Below are 26,772 nucleotides of genomic sequence, written 5' to 3'. Positions count from 1 at the left end.
TCAAGGAATGTTTGATAACAATAATGTGATATAAGATGTAGGTGTTGTTTGTCCTAGAGTAAACACTGAGGGGTCTGGGAGAGGTGAACCAGGCGACGTAATCAGCTGATCCGTGTTGTTTTGTAGTATCGTCTGCTGTTATCCCTCAAAATTGTCTTTATATTTTGTGATTATTTACTGTTATGTAGCTTTACATTGTAAGATCTACAGCAGTCGTACAGGGGCGGTGTTGCACATGCCTATGGGAGGTGGTGGAAGCTGCGAGCAACGTGAGAAAACTGGCTACAGTCAAGTGGTTAGCATGTTAATCTGCCATAGGCACCACCAGGTAATGATTAACACAAGATACAGCCATATAGTTACCATGGTGTGGTAGCTTCGAGGGGATTGTCAACTGAGTGTAGTGAGGACAAGAAGTCGTACAGTGGTGAAGATGGTACTGGGTGGTTAAAATACAGTTCACCTACAGTTGTTTACCTGTATGTTTTAGCAATAGGTATTTTTCTGCATTTGCTATAAGACACAGACATACTATTTTATTGTGAACTAGTTCTCAAATCGAGACTATTTTGCTAAGAACTGACTGTCAAATACATACAAGCTGTTTAGCCAAGCTCTTTTGCAGAACTCTTACACTGCAGAAATCTTGTACAGTACTGCCCTCTTTACTTTATCCCCTTTAACACTGATCGATCTGTTAACTGCTTGGGTGGTCCGTCATTCCTTTGTTACACTGTTAGCAAGTACTAGTACTGGCCCCAGAATAACTAGTACTGTACCTGATCCTGTACAAGTGTTTTTCAAGTTTGGCCTTAAATGAGCGCACTCTCGGAGCTTTCACATCACTCTCTGGCAGGTTATTCCAAGAGTTTATAACTCCTACTCCAAAAAAGTTAACAGTAAAGAACCGTTTTGTGCAAAAACAGAAAATTTATTACTAAAATATGGTTTTCGGTAATACTGAGGCAGATGGATAACACCAGAAGGAGTTGTTTGACTTCGTTAATTTTTTTGACATGTTCTTTGGGTGATATAAAGTAATAAAAATGATATGACAACTTTTTTTATTTACATGTTTACAACTGTACTATATATTTTTTTAATGGTTTGGTAATTATTGATGACTAATCCGCGGCCGAAATTCATAGAAAACGATTTTTAAAATGCCTTGATTTCACTTTTTTTTATAGTGGACAATGTTGCAGTTTGTTCAAATGTGTTAAAAAAATAATCTAAAATAAACGTAACCTAACTACTGTATAGTGGGTATGAAAAACAGACCATCACCAACCTAGCCAAACAAGCATACCTAACCTTACCTAAATTCCATACTGGGGGGGCTCCCCCCCCAGGACTCCCCCATATATTAAACAGAAAGAACTTACTATGATATGGTGTAATTTGAGGTTTTTTCTGGACGTGAGACCAGCTGGCCGCATCGGCACTTATACAGTTTGGGTGGCAAAGTAGATTTGTTATTGAAATGACGGGAGGAAGTGATGAATGATTGTTTCCAATTAACAACTGACTTGGCACACAAACCCAGTTCTATTACAGTATTGCTATGAAAAATACTTTCTATTTAAAGGAACGATGCCGTGCTGTTTGAAAAACTGAAGGGTCTTGTTGTCTTTATCCCTAAATTTGCAAATTACATCCATATAAGACTGGCAACAACCTTCACACGTCATGCTGAAAATGAAACTGCAGCGGGGAAGAGAGGACTCTTCTCTTTGCATCATTACTACTGGGAAGACAAACTAGTGCGCACCTAGGCGAACCGAAGCATTTGCACTATAAATTATTCTCATATCAGATCTTACTGATGCAAATAAAGAGTTAGATAAATAAATAGAAAACAAATTACTAGTCCGCGGGTTATTCGTCAATGTTAACCAATGTTTTGGGGGTTTTCTCTATCTACAATCATAAATTACCTGTAGTGGACAGGGTATGAAGGATGAGAGAAATTACGGGGTAAAACATGCTGAAAAACTGATCATATGACAAAAAATGATGTCACTATGTGTTTTGTACACAAAGAAATTACCGAGTAATTATTTACTGTAAATATCCCTTCGAAAAATTTGCCATGTCAGCGTGTGTTGTCATCCACGCTTTGTTTGTTTTCTTACAACCGACAAACTCGGTCCAAGCGTACTCTCATGTCCACAAAAACTGTAAAATTACACTATACCATTTTAAGAAAGTTGCTTTTACTGGTACCAGATATCAAAGTAAGTACCACTGTACTGTACTTTCTGTTTAATATGGGAAGGAGTCCGGGCTAAGAAGTTAGGTAAGATTAGGTAGGTTTCTTTGGTTGATTAGGTCAGGTTTTATTAGGCTCTGTGCATTGTCATATCATTTTTATTACTGTACTTACTATCTGCCAAAAAACATCTGTAGAAAAAATGAATGCAATCAAACGTGTTCTGGTGTTAGCTGTCTGCTCCAGGATTACCAGATATAACCCTGACACGAGCAATGACATTGATTTCATGCCACTTGTCAGCTTACTAGCCAGTCAGTCCGTCCTCTGATATGCACTGTTGGCAAGTGCAGGGTATGTGGGTATGTACAGGTTCATGAATATGCTGAAACTTGTTCAAGTGTCAGTAAAGTGTGGACTTACAGTAGCTCACACTTGGTGCTGTCACAACATTTTCAGTGGAAAGTATATTGTGCAATGTAAATTTTTATGTCTGAAATAGACTGAGGAGGATGCACTAAATTATCTGTATATGATGATAGCAGTTAAAGGGTTAAGAGTAGATTCAAAACATGTTATAAAAGTAAGGTTGATGATTATTTTTTTTAACAATCCATATCTTTTTCAGACCAAGTGGAATGACCTGAATGGGAAAATGATCAACTGACTATAGAATTGAGCTCTCTGTAGGAAATTACCATAGCATAGCTCCTGTTATGGCTGGACTTGATGACTACCAGTTTTTCTCAAACCTGCGTGAGAGAGATACTCCATTCTGGCAAAAGTCATATGAAGATAGAGATAAGCCAATGGATACAACGGACTTCTACCGTCGGCCAACGGAGTTTCCTCAGAACCTGCTGAACCCAGCACACAGTTCCCCACAAACTATGAAACCTGTTATGCTAAAACCACTAGATCCTGATGTGGACAAAGGCAATGGTGAGTCTTCTATAATGATGGAATAATGATGGTCAGTTTCAATGCTTGTGTGGGTTAGTTGTAAGTATTGTACCTGTTAGTAGCTTTCCTAGCTGAATTGTTTCTTGCAGCCTCTTTCATCAGGTTCTTATTTCTGAGTTCATTACTCACAGCCTTTCCCCATGTCATTCTTGGCCTACCCATTTGTTTCCACCATTCTTTCTACATTCCCAAACTATCTTAGCCTATCTCTTGGCAAAACCCCTCTATGCCCAGTTCTGAATGGGGTTTCCTATCTCTCAACCTCACAATGCACATCCATCTCACCATTCTCATTTCACCTTACTCGAGCCTTCTTATGCCATAATCATTTGTACAAGAGACTTTCCAACCCCCAACTTTTTAATTCCCCACCGAACTCCCTCATGTGATACCCTGTCAAATCCCTTCTGTTCTGTAAGTCTACAAAGTACAGCTTTGTCTCCTTCCCTAGATATTTCTCTTGTAATTGCCTGGCCTTGAATATTTTCTCTAGTTCCTCTGCCTGTCATGAATCCAGACTGCATTTCATTCTTGTCCCCTATCTCCTTTATCAATTTCTTGATCACTATTTCTACAACTTTCATAACCTGATGTAGCAGCTTCAGGCCCCTGAAGTTTCCGGTTTCAGGTAAGTATTCATAATCATGCCCTTCAGTCACTTAGTGCTAGAACAATGTGGTACATTTCATCATAATTGCATTAATCATTCTGGTCACCATCGTCACACCAGCTTTGTCTGCTAGTTTCAACATTTTTGTGACTATTCCAGAGTTGCCAGGAGCCTTTCCATCTTTGATGTACGGTATGTATTTCTTTACTTGTCCCAAAAGAAATTTGTACATCTAAGATATTTATATTCTGACTGTTGAATGTGCTGTTGTTTTAGGATTTTTTATTTTTATATAATTGTTTTATATGTTTAATATCAATAATACAGTACTATACTATGCAGTTATCATTGATAAAATGCCTGAAGAATTTCTTTGAAATATAACAACATTGATCTTTGCATGCAAGTAAAATACAGTACAGTACTGTACAATACACTTGTACTGTATACTGTAATGTACTTCCTCTTTCCAGATATTCAAATGGAGAAGTATGGAGAATTATCCATCAACTTAGTCAGCCTGTGTGCTGAAAATCTTCTTAGTCATCCCTTTATTGTGGTCAAAAGGCAGTGCCAGGTACGGTATACTGTATAGACGCTTCAAGATAAATTGAAGATCATGTAATATTGTAGTTGAAGTACAGTTATTTTGTTTTTAACTGTTTCATTAAAGTAGAAGTAAATGTTTTAAAAACAATGTTTCTTGATAAGGAAAATTCATTTAGTTGTGTTCACAGAGTTAGACATGCTAGTAACTTTATTTCTTTACCAGGTGAATGTTGATAGCCAGCGTTACCATGTCTTGCCAATAACACTTGTGCCAGCCCTCATACACATGCAGGGATGCCAAGGATTCTCTGCATTTTGGAAAGGGCTTGGATCAGTGCTCACAGTTAGAGGGGTAACCATGGCCCTAGAGGATTTCATTTCAAAATTTACACCATGGCCAAAGTAAGGAGAAAATTAACATTGTACTGTACCGTGTAGTTCAATGTCACTGGTTGATAGCCCAGAGTATCACTAACATATCAGTTATTTATGATATACAGTAAGCCACCTCATTAATGGAGTTCACGGCATCTGATTTTCCTAGTAATGAAGGTCTTTTTATCTGATATAATTAGTGGTCACAGCCAGTAAGATCTAGTTATAGGAACTTTGTCCTCTATTGACCACGTGGTCAATTGGTGCATATAGAAAGTTGCTAGACTGAGCAGACTGACAATGTTTGCAGTATGAAATCCGACCACATACTGATGCACAGAATTTACATGAGATAAACACACATTTTGTTTTATTTTCTCTATGAATCCAGTGGAGTCATGATAATTCGTGAGATGGGTACTAGAAGACATTGTGAATTATCAAATCATAAATTACAGTATAGTTTAATTGATTTAAATTGCAATAATTAGCTTGGTTATAGAGGCCAAAAAATATCCATCAAACATAATACCTGTACTGTAGTACATCAAAAAATACAGTTACACAGATATATTTCAAAGAGTAGTTCTATAGTACATATACAGCTCCTTCCCTTCTTATAATTTTGTGTGGGTTACACCATTACACCAACATGGAGAAAGGCAGACGACGGGTTGACTGTAACCACAGTATGTCAACAAAGAACCAGAAATTTAATACCACACAATAACTCATCTGGGGTTAAATGTGAGATTTTGTTTATGAAAATTGGTTACGTTATGATAATTTTTTTATTGGTTCTGTACCAAATTAATCAAAATATTATGGAAGTTATGGCAAAATCAGATTGCATACTGTTGTAGTAAGGAGGTCGGAGACGGAGGGGCTCCGAGCGTTCGGGGACTGGGGAAGGAGAAAGGGAAAGCTCAGTCCACCATGTAACTGCCCTGCCTCCCACACACAATTCACTCCCCACTTTCAATTTTTCTTATTTTATTGTTTTATTTTGTATTTTATTTATTTCTAAGTCAAATTAAAGTATTGAAATTAAATTTCTACAGCTTTTATGGTTTCTTGCGTAAACAAACACTTTATTATAATTCACCTGAGATTTCATCTGGAGGTGCTGGTGGCCCATCTCATGATCACCACTTTTCTTCAATGGAGAAAGTGTTATAAAGTTTCTTAGGTCTTAGAGTGGTAGAAGAAGCATTTGAAGGGTGCTTTGTCATCTTGAGGTGTTGATGGTAACTGGTGATTGTTGCACTTGGTTTAAGTTGTGGAGAGGAATAGTAATTGCCCACAAAACACACCAGTTAAGTGTAGAACTGCCTAATGCATGACAAGTGCATATTACATTGGCTGAGTAGTACCATTTGAAAATACATACAGGTACAATATAGGGTATGGGACTGCAGCTTCCAAAAAATATGTCCCAGAACATTCCCCAAGAAAATCTTTTTACCCCTAAATTGCCTCTAATAATGACAAAATGTGAAATATAAGCTTAGAAACTTAAAATTGTACAATTTTACAATAGGAATGTTGTCATGTAGAGAAGAATCAACTGAAAAGTGTAAGTTTAGATGTTAAATTAGATGTGTTAAGTTTTGAAAATGAGGAATAAGCTGTGGATATCACTATAGAGACTTGGGCTTTAAGCATAATGCTGTACTGTATCATTGCTGATATTTTATTTACTTTTATTTATTTTATTTTTTTATTTTATTTTTTTTAATAAATTATTTTTATTTATTTATTTTTATTTTTTCTGTTTCATGAATGAGCTATGGACTTACACTGTGAAATATGAAGTTGGAATTACTGTAATTTAGGTTGTTGTGTTACATTGAGAGTTTAGTATTGAATCATGTTACAGTATTTCAAGGGTCTACTGTACTACATACTGTACATACAGTACTGTGTACAATATATTGTGTACCCAAATACTGTAGAGTTAAACTACCGGGGTATTATTTTAATTGTTATAGCCTCTGAAAATAAGTTAGTACAGTATGTGGTTTCATTTGTTGTTTCATAAAGTTAGTTTAGTTAGTAATGATGTTTTTCATTTATAGTTCATATTGTGATTATATACGTGAGTGCCCCTATATACAGACCAGTTTGAATTAATATAAGAAAAGAAAACTTATATACAAATTATTGCTATACAGTAAGTCCTCGCTTAACGTTGTCCCGCTTAACGTTGTTTCGGTACTACAGTACGTTGCTGAACTTTAGAGACCAAAAATTCGTTCAACGTCCCAGTGATCCGATACTACGTCGTATTGCGTCGTCACGGACTACTTTCTACGGCACATCACCTGCTCTTGTCTGGTTGCGCTACGCTCTCTCGGCTCGGTGCACTGCCCTCACTCACGGAACGTCACAGCGTCCCCAAGCGACGCCAAGCCAGTCTCTGTTACGACTTCACATCATTCGTGTGCGCTTAAGTGTTTTTACTCTAAAACTGTACTCTCGAACCACTCGAAATGGCTTCCAAGCACCCATCAAGTACTACTGATGCTAGTGTAGTGAAGAGGCAACATAAGACCATTACCCTTGCGACCAAAATGGATGTATTAACCTGATTTGAAAAAGGGGAACGTGCTGTGGACATAACCGCTGTGCTTGGTCTAATCCCCACAACGGTGTGTACTATCCGGACCAACACTGACTAGGTTAAGGTTAGTGCTGGAAGTGGTTCTTCTCTGAGTGCTACTAAGATGACTCGTACTAGAAGCACTGTGATAGAAAAGGTGGAAAAGATGCTGGCAATGTGGATGGAAGACCAGAATCAACACAATGCCCCTGCGAGCCTTATGGTTATCCAGCATAAGGCCAGATCCTTGTTTGACTACTTAAAGGCAGAAGAGGGTGAAGGATCGAAGGAAGAGACCTTTACGGCCAGCCAAGGATGGTTTCAACGATTTAAGTATTGTTATAACTTCCACAATATTAAGATGACTAGTGAAGCTGCCAGTTCAGATTCGGTTGCTGCCGAGACATTCCCACCAAAATTCAAACGGATTATCAAACAAGGAGGCTACTTACCGAAGCAAGTCTTCAATGTGGATGAGACTGGTATCTTTTGGAAGAGAATGCCTGAGAGGACTTATATCTCCAAGGAGGAGAAAAGAGCGCCAGGATTTAAAGCGGCAAAAGACTGCTTGACGCTGCTGCTTGGCGCGAACGCTGCCGGTGACTTCAAGCTGAAGCCTATGCTGATTTCTCGCGCTGCCAACCCACGGGCCCTAGAAGGTTAATCTAAGGATCACCTTCCTGTCATTTACAAGGCAAACAAAAAGGCATGGATAACCGGCGCCATATTTAGCCAATGGATAAACGTGTACGCCGTCCCTGCACTAAAGGAATACTGTGCCAAGGAGAACCTTAACTTCAAAATTCTTCTGATCCTTGACAATGCTCCAGCTCATCCTCCCAATCTCGACGACTTGCATGACAGTGTAAAAGTTGTATTCCTGCCTCCCAACACAACATCACTGATGCAGTCTATGGACATAGGCGTCATCGCCGCATTCAAGGCGTATTATTTATGTCTTACCATGACCCAGCTGCTCAAGGCTACAGATGGAGAAAATAAACCAACGAACCAAGAATATTGGTGCGGCTTCAACGTTCTTTATGTAATTGACAACATTGGCAAGGCATGGGAAGAGGTTTCAAAGAGTTGCCTGAATGGTGTGTGGCGTAAATTGTGGCCAGAGTGCGTCAACAGTTTTACGGGATTCACGGACTTAGTCCCAGCTGTGAATAGGCAGAGAGGCAGGCTTTGATGAGTTGGAATCAGAGGATATTGAGGACATGCCATCATCCCATACAGAAGAGCTCACCAACGAAGATCTGAAACAATTAACAGAACACAGTCCCGTTGAAGACGACGACGACGAAGAAGAACCTCAACAAACGCTAACTTCCAAAAGGATGGCAGAATCTTTGAACATGTTCCAGCAAGCAATGCAAATGCCTCTAGATGACGACCCAAACAGAGAACGTAGCTCAAAGGTTCAACGCAGCATTGAGGACAGTCTTGGTTGCTACACCGAGATCTATAAGGAGAAGATGAGTAGCACCAAGCAGTCAACACTGCGGCCGAGGAGGAGCAAACAACAACGGAGGAAGAGCAAGCAGCGGCAGAGGAACCTCAGTCAGAGCAGGAGGAGGAGGAGGCAGCCGCAGAGTCTCAGTGACTCACCACCCTCCTCCTCTCCCGCCCTCTCTGCTCCCGCCCTCCTCTGCTCCCACCCTCCTACTCCGCTCCCACCCTCCACCTCCGCTCCCACCCTCCACCTCCGCTCCCACCCTCCACCTCCGCTCCCACCCTCCACCTCCGCTCCCACCCTCCTCCTCCACTCACCCTCCTCCACTCACCCTCCTCCTCCTCCGCTCCACTACCCACCACACACTCGCTCTACCATCTCCGCCCATCGGTGACTACCAATACAAACTTAGTACCTGTACTGTGGTTCTATATACAGGTACTATTCTCAAAAGAAATGGCAATGATTTTCTGCATATGTAACTTTTTTCATGGGGGCAAAGGGAGGCTGGGGAACGTAACTCCCGTATTTTATCTATTTCTTATGGAGAAAATTGATCCACTTAACGTTGTTTTGCATAACGTAGCGTTTTCAGGTACGTAACCCCGACGTTAAGCGAGGATGCCCTGTATTGTATCATGAGTATCCCTAGACTCCTTGACATACACTTGAGAAAAAAAATTATGAATCTGAAATATATCAATGAAAAGAACATCACAATTATAAATAAGGACATAAATGGAAGTTAGAGGTACCTGTAGGACTATTCTTATGCAGTAGTTGAGATTTGAAGATAATATATGGGTGCAGTATATAATATTTGGAATTAAAATAAGAAATACTGTACAACCATCACTTAGTGGAAGGAATGTTTAAAGTGAATTACCTACCTTCATTTTAACACTTGTATTTATTTGCTTCTCTCATGGTAATGATGTGAATAGCCTAAACCAGTTGATCAAATACCTATTCATCTTATATATTTGTTTACATCTTATTTTTCAGAGAGATCTCCCCGCACAGTTCTCCAAAGACTATAGGACAGCATTTAATCTTGAAGTGCTCTGCTCTGGCTCTTATTACTCCTTTCTATAGTGCCAGCCTTGTAGAAACAGTTCAGAGTGAGATAGCCAGTGAACGACCAGGTGTCCTGGATGTGTTTAAGGAGGGACTAACACGTCTTCTCTCTTTCACACAGCCACAAACAGGTATACCTGCTAGGATTTCATTTAAACTGTAAAGTATGGGTGACACTATACAACTAGGGCATACTCCTACATGTTTTCCATACAAATCACTCATAACAGCAAGCACTCTTAGAGATGTGTGCGTTATGCTTTTACACTTTATAGCAGTTTGCTACACATTTAATGCCCACTGAAAGGTGTTTTGACCCCTACCCCTTTTCATTCCATTTTATGAATGTTAAAAAAATCTTTTAAATGTATCTGTTTTCTGTATGTATTGCACATACTGTACATGAAGTGTAACACAATAACTTTACACATGTATCAAACAACAAGCACACTATGAAAAGACCCTAAGCATATGTTGTCTCTCAGTGCCATTTTTAAATCACAGATGGATCAAACTTGAGTGGATAAAGTAGATAAATGTCTTTCATGGCCACTATCATCACAGCCTATTAACTCTGAACAGGGTTTCTTATATTTTAGTGTTACATTACTCTTCCACCTTACTTTTGTCATTTCAATTTGCTGAAGCCTATGTATGTTATCTTCTTTAACTGTCCATGTTTCACTATCATACAATATCTAGTTGCTGTCAATAAAGGCAGCAACTCCCTCAACTTCTTTCAATTCCTTCTGACTCTTGCAACTGAGTTAGCTTCACCACCACCTCCAGCACTGCTCGTGTCTCCCAGGTAGCACAATCCCAATGTTGAGTTTCTCCAGCCTAGATAAAGCCTCATGATTACCTGTTAATACAGTGAACTTAAAGTCAGCAGCATCCTGCCATCTACCATTTACACCACTGCACCTCTTGTATACTCATCTTCCACACTTACTGGACATTATTGAGTTGCTTACCATCATAGAAAACTAAACATTACCTTTGTTTTTGTCACATTCACTCTTATACCCTTTAACTCTTTTTCATCTTTCTATTTCTTAAGTATTGTCTTACCTTTTCAGTTCTATCAGCACTAAGTCATCACCATACATCACATGTTATATGCAATAGAGGAACTTCTCCCCATTTTCTATGAACAAAGTACTGTAAAGTTAATTCATAAAATATTCTTTATCTAAACTTGAGAGACCTCACAACAAAAGCAGAAATATCAGTACCTCTCAGTGTGGAGTACAGTATTTGTCAGGGCCCAAAACAAACTGTTCTTGTGCTCAATTTGTAATGTAGAATTCATAAAGTGTCCTGTTTTGTAACAACCACAATTCTGCTTAGTTTTTGTTGTGAAGATGCCATGTATCAAAGCCTAGAAGTCTGCTCCTTTTACCAGTCATGTAGGCAATGTCTCTCTTTTCAGTATGCTACTTTCTCTTTCTTTATTTCCTCTACCTGCATTTGTTCCTCTTTTTATTGCACTTATTCTTTGTAATTTATTTAAACAGGTAGTTGATTTTTGTTAATGGAAGCAGATATCTCTTGGTTTATTATGTATATTTTTATTCAATTAACTTGGACCAAAATGTGTTGGATGGTTTGAATATTTGGACGAGGTTACACCTAAGTTTACAACTTGGGGAAGAGAATGTAGTCGAGTGCAGTACCGACTGTGCTGCCTCCTTGTATACTGAAGGCTTAGTCACAGTGTACTACATCCACGTTTTCCTTAATGGGCAGCCATGCCTGTGGGAACCACTTTCACATTCGCATGAGTTATGGCTTATTTTTTGTTTTGAAGTCTATTTCAATTATATGCTGTCTGACAGTAATTTTACTTTGTCTTCTACTTTTATTTAATTTAGTTGAGTAAAATTTAAACATTTATGTAAGGAGAAAGATAAAAAAGCATCCTTCTGATTTCTAAATTTTGCAAATTTTTCAGGGCGTATGCTTCCAGTCTGGTTACTGATAGTTCCGACAGTATCTCATGGTATTCTACAGTACCTTATTGGTAATGCAGTGTCAACCATTACATCTCAAATATTAAGACGCTATCATAGACAAGATCAACAAAAACAGGTAATTAGTATTTTTTTTTTTTGTAACAGAAGTAATAAAAACATTACTGTACAAGGAAGGCACAAGTAATATGACTCATCATATATTTGTAAAGAAACATGTTGAAGATGATAGGAAACATCACTTATATCATCTTCTAGGACCTGTGGTTAGGATCCTCCTTGGCCAGGAATTTAGTACGATATGGACAAATCTCTTATATAATATAGTAAATACAGTAACTAGCTATCAACTTTACCTGGCTTTGGTTGAACATATTAACATTTTATCTCAGAGCAGATCTTGGTGTAAAAAATTAGAAGACATCAAAGAAAGTTAGGAAATTAAAGTACTATATGCACTTATAGTTATCGGTTTGACCGGATGAATGTTTGGGTTGTAAATGAAAGCATATTGCTAGATAATTCCCCACCTTCAGTATTTCTTGTTCCAAAGCCTTTTACACAATCGACACCTTCATAACCTGATGTGTTTTCACCAACATGGCCATTTAGGTCACTATCAAGCTCAGATACTACATACAGTGGCTCATCTGAGAACTTGTTCATATCCTTTTCACTTTGCCCAACCTGTGGGATTTATAAAATGGGGGAAGAGAGAATGAATACAATGAAAGATATAATACTGTATAAGGATTTTGATTTATGATATTATATATTTTTTTGCATTGAATGGCACAGGGGGAGATCAAAGAGTGTCACTATTAAGTCCAGGGTAAATAGAATTGACTAAATAGATATTTGAAAAAAAAATTTGAACTAACATAAGTTAAATAGTACTGTATAGTGTTGTATAAGCAAAACACTGTGAGGAAAGGAATTCCACAGAGACTGGTCAGGAATGCAAAGGAGATTTAATTAAAGGTTCATCAAAATGAAATATCAAAAGAAATGGCATGGACCCTTCCAGATGCCTGAGGAGGGAGAGAAAATTAGTAAAATGCTGTGTATTGAATAACTGCATAATAAAAGTTCAGTGTAAAATATACCATTACTGTATTAATATGTCAATGTTTATGTTGCAGGGGGCTGTTAGTAAGGATTCGGGTTCCTTTTTAGATGCCTCTGTCCGACTCCAATCCGCATTTATAGGTCATCTTGTATCCGATGTTGTGCTGTATCCACTGGAAACTATTCTACATAGGTTTGATGATGATATATTTGACTTTGTTTGTTGGTAATGAAATGTGTTTATTGTCCATAACTTTGAAGAAATTTTATTGTTACAAACTGTATAGATAAATATACATTGTAATTTACTTATTTATCAGTGATGAAAGGAATATAAAAGTTTGCAGAAATTGATAAAATATTCAAAACATCACAAATAAACATTAGCTTGTGAACCGATTCATTTTTCCACAGACTCCACATGCAAGGTACTCGCACAATTGTCGATAGTTTGGATGTAGGATATGAAGTGAAACCAATACTCACACGCTATGAAGGCTTCTTTGATTGTCTCCATACTACAGTTCAAGAGGAGGGAGTTTTGGGCCTCTTTAAGGTAACAGTGCAATGTCATATCTATGTAAGTATAAAAGTGAAATAGATATAGAACAGTTCCTAGTGCAGTAAACCTCCATGACGATTACACTTCCTTAAGGTGATTTGATCTTTGGCAGACGACTGCAGTGGGTAGAATGTCAAAGATAGAATAAAAGGTGGTGAAGAAAAGTTAGGGATGGGTGAATAAAAAAAAAGTGGTTGATACTCTTTGTAATAGGGGTTGTCTCTGCTGGTTACTGTGTCATAGTGGCATAGTGTTCCTTGGTTGTGTGGGGGCAAATTGAATCTGTAAGTGAAAGGTCTTGTTAAAGAAGGAAATGAATGTAAGAGGTGAAGCCAAAATGCTATGATTGGGAATTCACAGAAGGAGCAAGATAGTATTGCTGTTGGAATTCTGCTCTGATTTACTTGCAAGCATCATCTATCTTATTGAGTCTTCAATCTTGAGGTCTGAAGAACCGCTTGTGGGTGGTGGGTGGATATTTGGATGTGTGCTGCCACTAGGCACTCTAAACATGCTGCAGTAAATAATATACATACCTTTGGAATGTGTCAAGGAGAGGAGCATAGCTAGGATTGTTAAAAAAATTATTTAATCATTTAACACATATAGAGAATAAAATAAAACGTTTCTACCCTGTAGGTAGGTACTGAGTGATACAATACATTTTATGGGAAATAAAGCATTACAACTTCTATTAGTATCCTCACTTCAGCCAGAGAGCTAAAATCTGGTTGTATTGAGCGGGGTGTCCAAGCTAGACACCCACTTTCAGCTGTACACTTACTGCTTGACATCTATACCACAAAGGCTCTTACATATGCCTCTATAGGCTCAACAGAAAGGCTCATCTTCCAGTGTTGTACTTGTGTTCAACCATCATATGATGCATGATATGCAACTGCCTACAGGATATGAATGAGTCAACAGCATTAGCTGGTCTGACTAATTACAGTATGCAAGACATGCTTGATCAATACATGTTGGGGAACTTATTGGAGGAAATTCTACTATAGGGTAGATAGGTAGGATCCCCTTATCAGACATATAGATATATAAACTACTTAGATATAAGACATTGAATGCAAGCAAATAAGATATATTCTTGATGTAGAATAGATACTCATGAATAACAAGTTAGATGTTTTAAGCATGTAATAAGACTTACAGATAATTTTAAAGAGTGGCTTTACCTTTCTTGTCCAGGGATGTGTTTAGTAAGTGGTTATCCAGACTTATGTTTTGTATGTGTAAGATGATTGGTGATTTAATCTAAATCCCATAGCTTCATCTTCAGCATTAGGACTTGTAAACAAAATAAATGGTACAGTTGCAAAAATGTGTTCCTACACCTATGTCTCCAAACAGCAGTGTCGCAGTAGTAGTATCACTGTTTATGAATGAATGGGTATTGGTCTTTTAACGACGGACATGATTGGTGGATAGGTTTGCTAGAGGTCATATAGGTTGGCCATTTGGCGACAGGTTACCAAAGGGTCTATGAACACATTTCCGCAACTGTACCATTAATATTTTGAGGGTTAACTCAGTAATAACACAATGCCAACAGTACCTTCAACATAGGCATTTATTTTGGAGTATTTGAATTTAACATATGATGTATACAGTAGGCTGGAGATACAGGACTCTATTTATAATTACAGTAGCATTCTTTAATGGATTGTATGAGTTTAAGATTTAAGAGATAGATAGAGTACTAGCCTTCATTGACGGTTCTAATTTATTTTGCTGTTTACTTCTACAGGGATTTGGAGCTCTTTGTATACAATATGCTCTTTATGGAGCTGTGTTGAAGTTTGCTCAGGTTATCATCCGGGAGGTAACACTTGCTCTTGTCCCTCCTAAGCCTAAACCTAAGACACAGGTGAGTTATTCATGTATAATATTAGTACAGTAGCTGTAGAATATATATTTATTTTGAATTTTTTAATAAAATGAGTATTGGTATATTTCCAGTAGTCGTTACTATTAATAGATTAAAAACCAGATATTGTATAGATTTGTATTTGAATCCTTATGTATTCACCACTACCTCACACCACCCACCACTACCTCACACCACCCACCACTACCTCACACCACCCACCACTACCTCACACCACCCACCACTACCTCACACCACCCACCACTACCTCACACCACCCATCACTACCTCACGTGGCCAGACATATAGCCACACACTTGAACACTACGTCCTCGACTGTGTGAAGATAGAACCTTTAAGGGACAGTACCAAGCACACTGTGTGTGAAATGACACAACACTTCATCTCTAATGGCAAGATAGCCGATATATTAAGATTGTATCCACTTTTTTGCACTTAGTAACTATATCAGTTCTCGTGTACAGAACCAAATACACAATGTGCTTGAATACTTCTCACGTAAATGTGAATAACAGAGTGTGAGGCCAGACATACTGCCTCACATGCCTGTACTCACACATTTGTGAATAAGTTACCCTTTGTGTATAGAACTAAACAAATAATGTAATTGAAATACTGTGTAATATTCAGTGCCATAATATCCTGACCACGGGGGTTAATTATTATGACCCGTTGTAAACTGTACTCTGTAATCCTTTTGCGCTACCGCTCACAGGATGACTGTGGGGTGCACAATAAAGTAGCCGCTGTAAGCGGCAAAATCAAAATCAAATCTCATACCACCCACCACTACCTCACACCACCCACCACCACTACACTACCTCGTACCACCCACCACTACCACCACCCACCACCACTACAGTCTCACACCCACCCACCACACCCACACCTACCCCACACCACCCACCACCACCTCACACCACCCACCACCACCACCCACCCCACCACCACCCCACACCACCCACCACCACCACCTCACCCCCACCACCCACCACCACCACCCCACCCACCACCACCCCACCACCCCACCCACCCCACACCACCCACCACCACCCCACACCACCCACACCACCCCACACCACCCACCACCACCACCCACCCCATACCACCCTCCCCCCTCACACCATCCACCACCACTACAGCACCCACACCACCCACCACCCCTACCTCATACCACCCTCCCCACCCTCACACCATCCACTCACCACCACAGCACCTCACACCACCCACCACCACTACACCACCTCACACCACCCTCCCCTACCTCACACCACCCTCCCCTACCTCACACCACCCTCCCCTACCTCACACCATCCACTACCACTACACTACCTCACACCACCCACCATGCTCTTCATGGCACATTTCTTCACTTACGAAATGTCCATGACTTAGACCAGTGATTTTCAACCTTTTTCATCTCATGGCACAGTGACCCAGGCACTAAAATGGTCGAGGCACACCATCAGTATTTAAGGATAGATTTGATCATTTAAAAGAAAATGAATGATAAGAATATGTTTTTAATTTAAAAAAACTAATAATTTATTAATTGTATTGCAAAAATATATTGTTGATCATGGTTTTCAAAATAATTTGAAAGTTTTGTGCATATTTGTTAATACTACACATTGAAACAAGATGTCATTGAAAAAGATGCCATTCTTTAAAAAATAATATGAATCTTTCAGATATAGATTGTATTCAAATACAGACATGAGTAAAAATAAAAGGCCTTTGCTTACATAAAAATATCAGTGGGAAACCTGTGCTTGGTGTTGTCTCATGATGTTCCTTGTCCGAGGTCGAATGGTTGACAGGCAGACCCTCAAGTCCTCCTCCAGTGTTTGAAGCCGCGACCTGTTCTTGCTCTTCATTGTGTTCATGGCAGAGAAGCCAGCTTCACACAGATACGATGTTGGGAAAGGAAGAAGTGCTTCAATTGCCTTCTTTGTAATGATGGGGCATTCCTCTCGAAGGGACAACCAGAATGAAGTCATATCTGTTGATAGGTGCTTCAGTTTCAGTCCTCTGTCGTTTCTGATTTTCGTCGGCTCATCCTCTTCGGCAACAGTTAATCCTGCTGACTCGCACTCACGGATCTCTCACCCAGTCCAAGGAAGATACATCAAGTGATGGGAAATACTTTTCAATGTTTTTACTCAGTAGCGACAAACTTTGTAGAATTAAACTGACAAGATTTTTGTCCAGTCTGCAACCTTTTGTCAGTTCAAACATTTCAACTTTCTTTTTTTATTCTGGCTCCCCACAGTGTTAGTTTTCCTTAAAGAAATTAACTTTGTTAGTGCAAGTCAGAATATTTTCATTCTTTCCCTGCATACTCTTATTAAGAGTGTTCAAGGCTTGGAATATATCAGCCAGGAATGCAACTTCATTGTACCAGGTTTCATTACTAAGCAGGTCAGCCAGCTCAGACTCTTACGATGTCAAAAATATAAGAAGCTCCTCCCTTAGTTCATAAAACCGCGAAAGCACCCACCCTCGAGACAACCACCTCACTTCTGTGTGTAGTAGAAGTTGTGTGTGGCAGAAAGTGTTGAAAACAACCTTGATTTTAATGGCCTACTTTTGATATAGTTAACTATTTTGATCGTCTCATCTAGTACTTTCTGGAGCTCAGATACTACTGATTTTGAAATGAGGGCCTCTCTGTGCAGGAAACAGTGTGTGAAAACATTGCCAGGGTTCTATATGCGCTCCATAAAAGTCCCAGTAATGTCAAAACGTATCCAAATGCTATTTCTTAAAATGCTATCCAAATGTTATTTAAACTCCCGTGGCACACCTACGGATGCTTCGCGGCACTCTAATTTGCCGCAGCACATTGGTTGAAAATCTCTGCTCTTAGACCATAAAAAACACCCTTAAAACTTACCTGAACGTGGCATTTTGGGTCTGAAGAGGGTCATCCTTTGTTAGGGTCCGATTACAGCAGTGAGTTTGTTTGAGAGCGTCGTCTGCGGGGTAGGTGGTGACATCATTGCAAATGGCGGCCCTGTTTCTAGAGAAATAAACTTATCTCTACTATTATAGCAGGTCTTTAACCTTTTATTACAAATTATATATACCGTATCGCTCTACGAACGTGGCAGAGTGTATTTCTTGTGTTTACCCAGAACCGACAACCTGTCTATTCCAACAGGTACAGGTATTAGTATACTTTCCCCATAATAAATGCCACAAGGATTTTTTCAGTGAGTTCTAATTTTATAAGGAATTTTCATTTACCAGTATTGCATTGCTGTATACTGTATATTATAAAGAGTATAGTCATTCAGATGTATTGTATATCAACCTAATGTTTTGTAATACAACATCTCACATTCAGGAACAGCATATTGACATGCCTCCAGAAGCAGAACAATATCATGCAGCCTAGGTAAATAACCACTCAGCATGATGTGTTGTGTCAGATGGATAACCATCTCTTCACTGTGGTTGTGGGTCTCTAGAACTTTTATTAATGTGCTTATCAATATTACTTTTTGTTATGCCTTGTCATATTTGGGAATATTTTCAGCAGTGCATAATTTCTGTTTATATCCATTAATTCCTTTTGCAGTTCATATAAGTGTTCTTATCACAGGCTTCTTCAAATTTTGAACTGATTACATGCACCATTCAAGAGTATAATTTTACTTCACTGTAATACGCACCTGTTGCATCATATGAATGTTGGTTGTGGTCACAGAGACACTTGCATATGTTTTTATTTCTCTCTCTTTCTCATTCTGTTTTCAGTGTCTGGTATTGCTCAAGCCCTAATAGAATGTATTGGTTTTTTTTGCATAGCATATGCAATGAGACTATTTGTTATGCCTCTTTCTGTTTATTTGTACTGTACTCTCATCTTGCCCAAGGAGTACAGTACAGTATTAAAAAAGTACTTGGTATAGAGTAATGACAAGTTTGAGACTTCCATTACATGCACCCCAAGAGTTTGTAATTTGATTTTGAAGCTCTTCTGTTGATTTTTTACATTACATTTATTAAAAAATTTTTGATCAGTTTTAACTTTTATATTTTGCAGCTTCAGGCTGTGTAGAACAATGAAAGTTTCTAGGTTTCTTTTTATGCATCCTGGATGACAATGTCCAATTTTCAAACTGCTTGTAGGGTTTCTGTGCTAGTGGGACCAGAGGTACTGTATTTAATAAACAAGTTTATTTTTTCTTTTACCAAGAAATGACTACAGTAGGGTCAGGATATATCGTGACTTTATATAACGATTTTTTTATATCGCAGCTACCAAAATTATCGACATTTTCCTATACAGTATTACCCCGCTTTACACGGTTTCACTTTCCGTGATTTCTCATTTACGTTCCGCGATTTCTCATTTACGCAGTACCTTGCCAGAACCAGACTTTCACTTTCCGCGGTGCATCTACTCATATACGCGGTGAAATATAATTTTTTTTTTTTATTTAGCTCATAAAATTCATACAAATTACCCGGCCAGAATATAATTTACATTGCTGGAATTCTTACAATATGATGATCATTTTGAATATAAACATCATGGATTTTCCATTAGACATACAAATTTTAGATCTAATGTAATAATTTGGTTTACACAAAGCAAATATTTTATCGTTTGTGCAAAATATATGAAGTTTACATTCAAAATATTCCCTGATCTGCAAGGAATCCAGATATGTCAATTATATTATCCTAACTTTAGTCTGAGGTATTATTTATTACTAAACGTTAAAATCTAGTGTTTTCACCCAAACATTTCTCTGGTAGGGAGGGAAGGTGGGGGATGGGGGGGGAGGGTTGGAACCGACCGACCAGCTGGCATGAGTGTGAGGAGGGGGGGGGAGGCAAGGTGGAGTACTTTGATTGACAGGGAGTGTCCTTGAAGAATATTTCTTTGTTTATTTACTGAAGATATTTGTTTTAGCTCATAAAATTCATACAAATTACCCGGCCAGAATATAATTTACATTGCTGGAATTCTTACAATATGATGATCATTTTGAATATAAACGTCATGGATTTTGCATTAGACATACAAATTTTAGATCTAATGTAATAATTTGGTTTACACAAAGCAAATATTTTATCTTTTGTGCAAAATATATTAAGTTCATGTTCAAAATATTCCCTGACCTGCAAGGAGTCCAGAAATGTCAATTATATTATCCTAATTTTAGTCTGAGGTATTATTTATTACTAAACGTTAAAATCTAGTGTTTTCACCCAAACATTTCTCAGAGAGGTAGGAGCTCGTGAGCTGGGAAGAGGGGACTGTATTTCTCTTAAATATTAATTGTGTGAGCATACCATCATAAAATTAAGATGTTATTTTTACTACAACATAGGTATTGTGTCGGAAAAAGTGGAGTTTGGGGGTCGGGCCAGCCTCTATTGGAATTAATCCCATATGTTCTGTTGTTCACTTTCCGCAGTACCCCGTGGGTTCAATTGGCCGCGTAAATCGGGGTACTACTGTATATAGCGATAATTTTTTTTTAATTTTTTTTAATTTGCGAGGAAAATTGGGCAGGAAATATTTCAAATGTACCACCATGGCTAAATGCGTTATTTGCTCACCAGAGGCGCCACAGTGGCTGCTCACTAACGCATTCACACTCGCCCACTCAGTCTTTCTGAGTGAGTGACGAGAAAGCAGCCGACTCTGCTGCAGATTACGACTTGTAAAGCGAGTGTAAATGGGTTGCTAGTGACATGAAAAATGAAGTGAAGAAAATGAAAAGCTTTAATGTTAAAGATTTATTACTGTAACTAATATTTTTGGTGTTCGTTTATGTAGGTGTGGGATTGTCAAGTGAGGGTGGCAGTGTGGCGTCTACCGCCGAGTCTGGTGTTCCCAAGATGGTGCGTCAGCTGCCGAGTCTGGTGTTCCTTGATATTGATATTGAAATAGCGTATTGTTCCCAAGTCTAGTGTTCATTGGTGTTTTAGTTAGTAAGAAAATGAACTCGTTAAGTCCAGTTAAGTCACTCTTTTGTGCCTCCAGAACCTAACCCTATTTTCCCCTATCGCGATTTAGTAAATAGCGAACATCGTTGGATCCTATCTCGCGATATATCCCGACTCTACTCTAGTAGCTTTCTCAATGTTCAGTGTTACCGATGTGATGATATAGCCCATTTCTTCTTCAGTCTTCTCAGATCTGGTCTAAAGTGATAGGTAATTATGAAATCAATATTGGCAATTTGGTTTCATGTCTAATGTGAAAAAAAGAGACTATCTCCCATATGTTGTAAAGATATGAGATAAGAAAATGTGGAAGTGGGAAGATTATCAGATAGTGAGTTGATTAGAGTTTGCATCGGTGATATGGACATGCTGAGAATATGAGAAATGAAAGATTGGTAAAAAAGAGTGTACCTGTACTGTATATGTAATTTACAAGTGAATGGTAAGAGAGAAGAAGTATGAAAAGGAAATGGAAGAATCAAGTGAGATAGGCATTAGAATGGTCATCTTACACTTGAGGTCACAGCCTCAAGTTAAAGAAGCTACAAGTACAAAAAAATTTCCACCACTAACTTCTATGGAGTAAAAGTTGTGAACTCTTGGAATAACCTGCCAGATATTATTGTGCCTGCACCAAGTGTGTGCTCATTTAAGAACAGACTTGTTTAGTGAAGAGTGAATGGTTTAATAGTCATGCAAGTTTAGAACTCCAACCAAGGCTAGAGGTACACAGTTTTTTTTACACAAAAGTCTCCTTATTTTAGTTTAGCAAGTACAGTGTACTTCAGTGATTTGAAAAGAAAAATTAGATTTTCATATGACCATCAGGGTGAGAAATTATTATTTATACTATTGAACACTCTACAGGATTTGGTTGCCCCACTGACACCCAGTGCTCCTTACACCCCCATCTCTGCAATACATCCTGGAATTGCCAGTTTACATTCATCCCCCCTAAACTCGTCCCGCCATGGGTCACCAAGATCAGGGCCATATAGCAATCCTACTCCAGCTGGAGGATCAAGAGGGTCATCCATCTATGCATCACCAGGACGCAGACTCCAGGAGGTGGACTTAAGAGCTGAAATGGAAAGGCACAAAATTAATCTCAGCCTTGATGATTGATTTCAACTGTAATTGATAAAACTGGTAGATTTTACTATTATGTAAAGATATTTTATATTGAAGATGGTGTCATATTCATTTTCTTTGTATTTTTCAATACAGTAATCCCCCTGGTTACAGAAGGGATGCATTTTTGAAGAGTTGACAGTAATGCAAAATTCTCTAACCTGAACCCCATTTTCCCATGGACTTCTATTATATAATTGCAGATGAGTTCCTATAGAGATTTTTTTTCAGAAAAAAGAAGTAATATAAACACTTATGAATGAAAAACATTTTTAAACACATATACATTGATTATATGACATGAAAATAAATATGAATTTAACTTGTCACAAATGATGTTGGGTGCTGCATCAGGTGAGGTGGTGCTGTGTTGTCTAATGGTAGACCCTGCTGCCATACAGCATCACGAAAATTGTGACCCAGGTTTCTGATCTGACTTTCTGCCTCATTAACACACAATTGCAGGGTCTCATTTGTTTCTCTTACTTGGACAACACAACACAACATACAGTATATTGTTTCTCACTTTTGATCTTTTTTTTTTCATTTTTGTATTTCTTTATGGTTCTTTATTATTATTATTATTATTATTATTATTATTATTATTATTATTATTATTATTATAATATTATTATTATTATATTATTATTATTATTATTATTATTATTATTATTATAGTGTTCTTATTATTATTTTACTACAGGTATTTTATTTTCAAATTTATATATTTTATTATAAATTTTATTTATTATGAATTATTATTATTATTATTATTATTATTATTATTATTATTATTATTATTATTATTATTATTATTATTTTTGGTATTATTATTACATTTTCGCCCCCCAGGCCCCGATGTGGGTCAGTGACCTGTGCCCGGGTGGGCTAATCTCCAAAAAAAAAAAAAACATAAAATATCAAGTTTTGTATCCACCACTGCTTGCACTTGCATTTAATGGTCTCTTTGCACTCCTCGCCATTAAGGGTAATACACTGGACAGTCTTGAATAAGATACAGTACATACATAAGTGTTAAATCCAAGAGCTGGTGTCGAGAGATCAAGCGTACTCACGGAGATATAAACAAACTGACTCCAGCGGCATGGATACACTGTACCCACGATTTATATATATATATATATATATATATATATATATATATATATATATATATATATATATATATATATATATATATATATATACCCCATTTCTGTAAGGTTGAATTTATGGGCCATATCCCGAATTAAGTGATCATAATTTACAAATTCTGTATGGGCAAATTTCTGCAACCTGGGGGATAACTGTATGTGATATTTGTCATTGTACTGTATACAGTACTGAGATTCATTTCTTAATAGCAAACATAAGGCAAAGTAAATCCTTTGAAGAGTACCATTGTGTGTTATGGTGGAAGCCTATCTGGAATTTGCATTTGTTATGCTGCATATACCTGTTGCTAATGTACCTTTCAGTTGTTGCTGACTGATGTATAATGTACAAAAAATAAGTTTTGGTTCTGAAAAAAGAAGACACCTTTCTATAATCTGCTCACTTTGGATCATTACAGTACAGTACTGGACAAAAACTAGGCAGTCTAAAAATTAATCTTATAGAAAAATTCATATGAAGGAGTCTGTGAACATTGCTTCATGGGGTATAAACATGATGCCATACCCTGTGTTATTAACTCTAGCAGCTATAAAGAATAGATTGTAATATACATCATAGCTCATAGTTTATTTTTGTTGTTTCATCAGTTAGGCTTACACCAATTTACTGATGGTATGTTGTACTTATTTCTCAGTTTTGATAAAAAATATTATTTTTCCCTGTCATAACACATGTATTGACAGCTACAAAATTCTTTGTGCTGAGTGTAGACTGGATATCAGCTGACTAATGTAGGACAGTTTCGTTTTTGTAATGAAAATAGTTTATTCTTTGTGTCCTACAGTCATGTTATTTATTTAAGACATTGATTATCTCTTCTTTCCTTTCTATTATCTTTTTTATCCAATTAACTTACAGAATATTTCAAACATTCTTCTGTGTTTTATATTATAAAATTAACTTTGCTTTATTGATAAGCTAATAGAAAAGAAATTAGACACTGAAAGTGAGTTTTACTAATGATTCCCAAAGTCTTGTGTAGGGAAGTTGTTATACTGTACTTGCATGAAAGTAATTATAGCGAGAACAGTACAGTAATTTCCAACGGATGTTTATAGAAGAAAAGTTGCTTTGAACTGCATAAGGTCAATAAGTTGGGTGCTATTATGGAATAATGCTTATATACTTGTGTGTGTGTGTGTATATATATATATATACAGGGAGTTCTGCTATAACGCGTGTTTTGATAACGCGAATTTGCTCTAACGCGATTTATGAATTCGGAACAATATTTGTATAACGCGAACGCTTGTTTGCTATAACGCGATTTTTGCTTACTATTTCTCCAATTTTGTGGTATTAACTGTGAATATGGTAAAGAAGAATATCTCCAAAAGGCACTCTGATGATAGAATTCCCAGTGATTATCGTAAAAGAAAGGATATAACACTTGAAGAGAAGCTCAATGTTATCAACCTCAAAATCACCCTTCTCCCCCATCAAGTTACATTCATATTTTTTCAAGGTAAAGTGTTAAATTTACTGTATGATTTCATTATTAGATATGAATGTAACATTTATTTAGACTGTGCTATCCTTTGTGTTAGGCTAAATACTAAATTTTTTCGATTTCGAGTAATCTGCACCTAACCCTATTTTCTCCATAAGTCCTGTTATTTCTATTACGCGATTTTCTATAACACGATATTTTACAAGAACACAATTATCGCGTTATAGCAGAACTACCTGTATATATATATATATATATATATATATATATATATATATATATATATATATATATATATATATATATATATATATATATATATATATATATATATATATATATATATATATATATATATATATATATATATATATATATATATATATATATATATATATATATATATACAGTATATAATAGGAAGTTCACTATAGAAAAAGGAATCTTTCATCATAGGAAATGGGTAGGAGAAAGAAAACAAGGGAAGAGGGGGGAGTGCAAGGGCAGGGGGAGTCGGAAGAAGAGAAGGAGATTGAAAGAGATAGCAGGGGTGGAAGATGAAGAGCTGAGAGGATTGGGAGAAAGTGGAAGGAGAGGAGGGTGGAAAAAGTGAGGAGGGGAAGAGGGTTGTGGGTATGAAGGGCATGAAGGAGTGGAGGGCACGGGGGAGGGGTGTGTAGGGCATGGAGAAGGGGTGTGGGTATGGAGTAGGGGTGTGGGTATGGATGGCATGGGGTAGCGGTGTGGGTAACGATGGTATGGAGTAGTGGTGTGGGTATGGATGGCATGGAGTAAGAGTGTGGGTATGGAGTAGGGGTGTGGGTATGGATGGCATGGAGTAGCGGTGTGGGTAACGATGGTATGGAGTAGGGGTGTGGGTATGAATGGCCTGTGGTAGGGGTTTGGGGGTTGTTGGTATGGAAGGCATGGAGTAGGGGTGTGGGTGTGGAGGGCTTGGAGTAGAGGTGTGGGTATGGATGGTATGGAGTAGGGGTGTGGGGGTTGTCAGTATGGAAGGCATGGTAGATGGATGTGGGTATGGAGGGCTTGAAGGAGGGGTGTGGATATAGAGGGAATGGGGGAGAGGTGTGGGTATGGCGGGCGAGGAGGGGATGTGTATGGAGGGCGTGGAAGAAGGCTGTTGGGTATGGATGGCATGGAGTAAAGGTATGGGTAAGGAGGGCGTGGGTATGGAAGACCTGGATGTAGGGTGTGAGTATGGAGGGCACGGGAGCCTTTCTAGGGGCAGTGTCGGCCCCAGGGTCCCTGCCAAGGTCGACGGCGCCCTCAGGTGCCCTCCCAGAGGTGGTGGTGCCTCCAAACCCCCTCCTAAGGGTCCTCCCAGAGGCGGCGGCACCCCTAGGGGCCCTCACAGGGTCGGAGGTGCCCATAGGAAGCCTTCCCAGGTGCGACAGCGTCCCTAGGGTGCCTTTCAAAGGGCGGCATAGCCCGCTGGAGCACCTCCCAGGAGCCGCGACACTTTATTTGCTCTCCCAGGGGATCTCCCACGGGCGGTGGCGTTGCCAAGGATTCTCCCAGGGGCGGAGGCCTCCCCAGGGGTTAGATCATGGAGATGTACATATTGGGATGGCTTTTGGGGGTGCCGCCGCCCCTGGGAGGGAATTTGGGGGCACAACCGCCCCTTGGGGCGGCGCTTTCCCTACGGGGGGCACCTTGAGGTGCCGTCGTCTC

The 26,772-nt window shown here is 38.4% G+C and overlaps 1 protein-coding gene across 3 annotated transcripts; it reads left to right on the top strand.

The window, feature by feature from the left end:
• The first annotated feature begins 74 nt into the window (after positions 1-74).
• Positions 75-22,526, top strand: LOC121871076 (solute carrier family 25 member 46-like). Of its 3 annotated transcripts, XM_042373198.1 has the most exons (11): positions 104-328; positions 2,841-3,154; positions 4,259-4,362; positions 4,558-4,736; positions 9,776-9,978; positions 11,802-11,938; positions 12,963-13,081; positions 13,303-13,444; positions 15,213-15,332; positions 18,703-18,753; positions 22,191-22,327. In XM_042373198.1, the coding sequence occupies exons 2-10, from the start codon at positions 2,929-2,931 to the stop codon at positions 18,751-18,753; spliced, it is 1,281 nt and encodes a 426-aa protein (XP_042229132.1). In that variant the 5' UTR covers positions 104-328; positions 2,841-2,928; the 3' UTR covers positions 22,191-22,327. The 3 variants fall into 3 exon arrangements, with proteins under 3 accessions (XP_042229131.1, XP_042229132.1, XP_042229130.1); XM_042373197.1 differs by lacking the exons at positions 104-328; positions 18,703-18,753 and adding an exon at positions 75-97 and having other exon boundaries at positions 22,191-22,526; XM_042373196.1 differs by lacking the exon at positions 18,703-18,753 and having other exon boundaries at positions 22,191-22,526.
• Positions 22,527-26,772: the final 4,246 nt, after the last annotated feature.

This window comes from Homarus americanus, unplaced genomic scaffold, assembly GCF_018991925.1.
Source record: "Homarus americanus isolate GMGI-L3 unplaced genomic scaffold, GMGI_Hamer_2.0 scaffold52512, whole genome shotgun sequence".
Taxonomy (NCBI): Eukaryota; Metazoa; Arthropoda; class Malacostraca; order Decapoda; family Nephropidae; genus Homarus; species Homarus americanus.
This window is presented reverse-complemented; position numbering and strand designations above follow the sequence as displayed.

Excerpts from the sequence above, each read along its gene's own strand:
- LOC121871076 (XM_042373197.1), top strand. The coding sequence starts at position 2,929 with ATGGCTGGACTTGATGACTACCAGTTTTTCTCAAACCTGCGTGAGAGA. Across the intron at positions 3,155-4,258 it reads TGATGTGGACAAAGGCAATG|ATATTCAAATGGAGAAGTAT; the intron begins GTGAGTCTTCTA and ends TCCTCTTTCCAG. Across the intron at positions 15,333-22,190 it reads AGCCTAAACCTAAGACACAG|GATTTGGTTGCCCCACTGAC; the intron begins GTGAGTTATTCA and ends AACACTCTACAG.